Here is a 6,293-nt window from a genome sequence, read left to right as displayed (position 1 = left end):
CATATGGTCGGAATATTGGTCAGTGCGGCGAGAAACACAAATCAAACAATCAGTCTTTTCAGAACACACATTACTCGTCTATCGATGATTCTACGAACGCTTCTTCGGTTTTTATAATATATTGTAAATATTTTTGTATGTTTTCTGCAATAATTCCAGCTATATACAGCGGCCTGTAAATAATCGCGACCCATGGGTTGCTGACGACACAATTCCTACCCGGATCTTCTAAGGGGGAGGCAACCCTTGGTTGCTGAAGACCAATTCCTACCCGGATCTTCGCGAGGGGAGGCAAGCCTTGGTTGCTGAAGACACAATTCCTACCCGGATCTTTTAAGGGGGGAGGCAAGTCTTGGTTGCTGAAGACACAATTCCTACCCGGATCTTCTAAGGGCGGAGGCAATTCTTCGTTGATGAAGACCAATTTTAAGCGTGATCTTTACGGGCGTAGTCAAGCCCTGGTTGCTGAAGACCAATTCCTACCCGGATCTTCTAAGGGGGAGGCAAGCCTTGGTTGCTGAAGACCAATTTTAAGCCTGATCTTCACGGACGGAGACAAGCCTTGGTTGCTTTCATGGGGGACGAAAGCTCGAACACTATTATTTAAATAATAAAAAACAGTTTATATCAACAAGGGCGTTGCCTGATATCATATTTTGTGCACTTATTAAAGCAGAGTGATATTAGGAGCAGCGATCCACTCAATCGACCAAGTCACCAAGCCCGACCGCCTCATCCATTTATTCGACCCTTACTACAAGTATAGGTTCTAACCCGGAATTCCCACGAGGTTCATGCGGAATAGCAGCCAACTTTAAAAGCAAGACAGTTAAATATACACGTGACCGTGATATGCACATGTAGCAGTAGTAACGTTCAAAGGCCATAGCACGTCTGTCTGATGGTAGCGGTGCTGGCCCTTTGATCTCGATCCTACACCTGCCATTACAGCACTCGGGGCGGCTCTCTTCTGTAAACACCTGCACTTAACACGCAACATTTGAGTGACAAAATCTGACCCATGACCTTTGAAACGCTCCCTGGCGTGATGGCAGTACAAACAGGTCAAAACTTCGTATTGAATTTGAAGAGTATAATGAAAGTATTTTGCTAGGTTAAATGTATCTTGAGAAGTTTTAAATCTGACCGGTTCTCAAATTACGTGTGCGTCAGTTTTAACATATTTTATTCACAAATGGAAAAGGATTAAGAACACGTTATCCAATTTAGGACACCCTCTTCTTGGTGGGGGCACGGGTGGCCATGTCGTCTAAGGCGCCGCGATTCGCTGTGCAGAGTTGCGTCCTTTGTGCACTCCAGAAACCTATGATTGTGAGTTCGAATCCCGGTTCGCCCCGATTATGTTTCTGTGTTTGTCAGCACCATACCCGTGCTCGTGGGTTTCACCGAAGTGGTAAACGTCTGAGACATGCATCACTTCGGGCTTTTCTCCCACATTAAGCTGACACGCCGTGATATACCTGGAATAGTGTTAAGCGGCGTTAAACCCAACTCACTCACTCACCCACCCATAGTAAAGATATCTATTTGATGTATATTGTGGTAAACCCAGAACTAGCCTTGCTGCTTCTAGTTGAATCTGTCCAAGCTTATTTATTTGCACTCATCCCAGACTTCATATGCGTCTTCGGGTTGTGGGATAGTCTAGTGGTTAAAGCGTTCGATTGTCACGCCGAAGATCCGGGTTCAATTCCCGACATGGGCACAATGTGTGAAGCCCATTTCTGGTGTCCCCGCCGTGATATTGCTGGAATATTGCTTAAAGCGGCGTAAAACCATACTCACTCTCATGTGTGTTCAAGATGTGGTCTTTTGTTGAACATGACATATATTTTACTAAGTGTGTCTCAGAACTAATATCACCCCATTTTCCATTACTTGATAAAGTTATTCCAAGATGTTTATGGGCTTGAACTATCCTTATTTTAACACCATCAAAATATTAATTTAACATTTCTGTATTATTTCAAAGTTGGAATCGTGAGTGAGTGAGTATTGTTTTACGCCGCTTTTAGCAATATTCCAGCAATATCACCAGAAATGGGCTTCACACATTGTACCCATGTGGGTAGTCGAACCCCGGTCTTCGGCGTGACGAGAGAACACTGGGTTAACCACTGGGCTACCCCACCGCCCCAAATGAGAATAGTACTTCTTCGGAATGCACTCAACCAACCACTGTTTACGTGTGCATTATTGACATAATACAAGTAACTTCCTAATAAACGTCATGCGCAACCCGTGATTGATTCCGGGGCGGTCGGGTAGCCTAGTGGTTAAAGCGTTCGCTCGTCACGCCGAAGACCCAGGTTCCATTCCCGACATGGGTACAATGTGTGTCTATTTGTGGTGTCCCCCGCCGTGATACTGCTGGAATATTGCTAAAAGCAGCGTAAAACCAAACTCACTCACTCATGATTGATTGATTCCGCCATTGAAGATAAGGGTAAGAACTGGTCTTCAGCAACCAATGCTTGTCGTAAGAATCAACTAACGGGATCGGGTGGTCAGGCTTGCTGACTTGCAATTGCTTGATGCCTGTCATCATATCCCAATTGCATGGATCGATGCTCATGATGTCAATCACTGGATTGTCTGGTCCAGACTTGATTATTTACGGGGCGGTCGGGTAGCCTAGTGGTTAAAGCGTTCGCTCGTCCGGCCAAAGACCCGGGTTCGATTCCCGACATGGGTACAATGCGTGAAGCCCATTTCTGGTGTCCCCCGCCGTGATATTGCTGGAATATTGCTAAAAGCGGCGTAAAACCATACTCAGTCACTCACTCACTTGATTATTTACAGACCGCCGCCATAAAAGCTGAAATATAGCTACGGTTGGAATGAGTGCGGCCTTATACTGTGTTTTATTTTATTTCTTCAACGACACAAAGTAGGACAATACCTTAAAAAGACCCTTGCAATGACACTATATATTCTCCAATATTACATCATAATGAAAACGGTAATAGATTTTCCATACATGTTCGGAAAGTGATTTGCACGAGTAATATGGATTTTACCGTAAGTGATGCATTTGGATGAGGTAAATTCAAGTACTTTGTACATAGCAACTGATGGCATCAAGACCAATCGACGAACGTCACTGCATACAGATAGCTTAAACGTGTAAACAGAACTCACAGCACACGGTGAGGTCCCCCATTGGTGTTGGTGTTCAAGATGGGCTGTCTTAGTCTCGTGCTCCTAATCGTGGGTACATCTTTACAGTCACTTACTGCCTCCGACGTTCCACCTGCTCCGATTCAGAGTATGAAGAGATTGAAATCGTATCTTGAGACACGTCTTGATCCTGAAATACCACCGCTGGATCCACAGACAAACAGTATCCATGTGTCTGTCAGACTTGGGCCTCTGCAGGTTCACGACCTTGTGGATGCCACCCAGGTTCTGACTTTGGGGTCCTTGGTGATTATGGGTTGGAGGGATGAATCTCTAGCTTGGAATACATCTGACTATTCTAACATCAGTCAAGTAGAGATACCTTTAAACAGGGTATGGCAGCCTAATGTGCATCTGTCAAACAAGGCTTTTGGAGATGGCCCTTTGTCGACAATGACGCCAGTTCATTTAAAAAGTGATGGCTATCTGTATTGGAAGAACACTATGACAATTTCAGTGATATGCAAGACCTTCCTCTCACGTTATCCATTTGATAGCCAGGTTTGTCCCATGAATTTTATGCCACTGAATGAATATAACACCCTTCTTCATCCATCCGTCGATTTTTCCACCCATGGTATGCAGCTGGATGCTAATGGAGAGTGGCAGACTGTCAACGTCACGTCCTCATTAATTGTTATTAAAGAGTCTTCATCCCAAGGTGCAATATTCCACGTTCATCTGTCCAGAAAGTACTTGTTCCACGTCTTGAACCTGGTTTTCCCAATGTGTCTACTGTCTTTCCTGAACAGCCTCGTCTTCCTGGTACCGGCTAGCTCGGGGGAGAAGATGGGTTTCCTCATGGCCGTGTTTGTGTCCAACGCACTGTTCCTGAATCTGATCCACGATTCCATGCCTTCAACGTCCGATACTATTTCTTATCTCTCTGTCTACCTCGTCGCTATCCAAATCCAGGGCTTTCTCGCCATTGCAGCCACCATCGTGGTACAGAACGTGTACTACCGCCAGATGAGCAGGAAGGAGAGCGGTTCAAAGATGACACAGGTTGTTCCCCAGGATTGTCTTAAGAATACCATTACCAGGCCTACCGCATCCGAAACCCCTGCCGTGCAAACGGATCGCAAACTCTGGAAGAAAATCAATTGCTTTAAAAACAGAACAGCTCCTCTGGACAGATATCTGGATGGTGTTTTCTTTGTATGTTTCTCTACTTTCGCCATTGCAGGAATACTGCTTCTCATGCTTGGATAGACAGACTGACAGGCAGAGAGACAGACAGATAGGCCATTGATGTCTAAAGAAGACAAATCTCGTGCCTCGTGACAGTCCTGATAATATCTAGTACAGATAGGCTTAACAGTAATGTGGATATTCGTGGTCAGACATGGCGTCATCTGAGGAAGACATCCGCTGACCAAGAAGTCTGGACGATTGCCAATACTATATTGTGTATTCTTTTCCAGTTGTATGTTTGTGTTTTCGCCATTGTAGGCTTACTCTTTTAAGGGTAGATAATGAGGTAAAGCCATAATTAGATATCACTGTTAGGTACAACTGTCTGTTGCACGTAGATGCTAATATTTTATAAATGCACGCCATGAAGAAGGAACGTACCTGGAAAAGGGACCATTTCAATTTTTTTCTATGTTGAAATCCGTTTACTTCTTGAGAGCGGGTTGTCGATTGTGTTTATATTGTCAATTTTAAACAAGAATTTAAAATTGGGAATTATTGGTATTTTAGATGATTGCACAATTTTCCTCGTATGAAAACTTAAAGATTCCCTAACAATTATGAGTTTCGTTTTGAAATATAACGTCATGAGACATTGGTCTGGTAGGGGTTACACCTGCACGTAAGCCACGGTGATATATCGCTGCCCGTTATGTCAGAGAGACCCGTATATGGCAATGCTTTTGAAGAACCGTACCTAAAACCAGACAACATATATACGAATCCTATATATAAATATTAGGCATATGTAATGAACTGGTCCTATAGTGTACTCCAGTAAATGTGAAACCATTAAATCATTAAAAAGAAGATGCCAGATATTGGTCGACATATATCAGTCACGCACAATGTAATATGTGTTTGTTTGTTGTTTAACGCCGCACTCAGCAATAAACTAGCTCAATGACGGCTGTCTGTAGATAATCAAGGTGACGGTGAAATGGGGTTTAACGTCGCGTCCAAGATTATTGCACTTATATAGCGACGTGCATGCACGTATATGTGTGTGGCTGCTTGTACTAGTCCGGACTGATGCCGATTTATAGTGCTGGCACACAGAGATACCATGCCTCAGTTTAACATGAATACCCCACTCAGACACAGTATACTGACTCCGAGCCGACCAGTCCTTGTTTTAGCCCCATTACTGCCGAGCGCCAGACAGGGTAACAACAAGTCTTTTAACGTCTTTTGGTATGACGCGGCTGGGGATCGAACCCCGGACCTTCCGCTCTCCGGGCGGACGCTCTACCATTAGACCACGAAGGCGGTCGTAAATAATCAAACAATCTCAAATGTAGTAGGGGCGGTCGGGTAGCCTAGTGGTTAAAGCGTTCGCTCGTCACGCCGAAGACCCGGGTTCGATTCCCGACATGGGTACAATTTGTGAAGCCCATTTGTGGTGTCCCCCGCCGTGATATTGCTGGAATATTGCTAAAAGCGGCGTAAAATCAAACTCACTCACTCACTCAAATGTAATATTGCACTCGATATCATGTCAATCTCTTTGTATTGTTATTTCGGGCGTCTACTATTTGGCTAGCCGAGAGCACAACTTTCATTTGCTGGTGATCTGGTTTCTATGGAACAAGTAGTTAGAAACATATTTGTCCCCCGGGATATTGCTGTAGTGTGTATATTGTTGACAACGTAGTCACTGTCGTCATAAACAGATACCTTGTTCCAGATAATACAGAAAAGAATGAATGTTGCCGGGCTTTACAAATGCATAGTGTCACTGGCCCTAGATTCTAAATTTGATCTCTGAAACTCTGATTGTAGTCTCTGATATTTACAGTTGTCATTTCTTTGGTTACGTCACACAACACACAACCAATCCATCAACGTACTTGCTTTCACACAACATTTTCCTGTTTGTAGTCGTTTGATTGTACAAT

At 44.0% G+C, this 6,293-nt stretch overlaps 1 protein-coding gene across 1 annotated transcript; it reads left to right on the top strand.

Moving 5' to 3' along the window:
* The first annotated feature begins 3,201 nt into the window (after positions 1 to 3,201).
* On the top strand, positions 3,202 to 4,413 carry LOC139462702 (acetylcholine receptor subunit delta-like). The gene has a single exon (XM_071244530.1). The coding sequence runs from the start codon at positions 3,202 to 3,204 to the stop codon at positions 4,411 to 4,413; it is 1,212 nt and encodes a 403-aa protein (XP_071100631.1).
* The last annotated feature ends 1,880 nt before the right edge of the window (positions 4,414 to 6,293 follow it).

The sequence above is a fragment of the Haliotis cracherodii genome, unplaced genomic scaffold (assembly GCF_022045235.1).
Source record: "Haliotis cracherodii isolate W230 unplaced genomic scaffold, xgHalCrac1.p SCAF_15, whole genome shotgun sequence".
NCBI classification, from domain to species: domain Eukaryota; kingdom Metazoa; phylum Mollusca; class Gastropoda; order Lepetellida; family Haliotidae; genus Haliotis; species Haliotis cracherodii.
The sequence above is the reverse complement of the archived record's forward strand: the minus strand, read 5'-3'. Positions and strand labels throughout refer to the sequence as shown.

Excerpts from the sequence above, each read along its gene's own strand:
- LOC139462702 (XM_071244530.1), top strand. The coding sequence starts at position 3,202 with ATGGGCTGTCTTAGTCTCGTGCTCCTAATCGTGGGTACATCTTTACAG.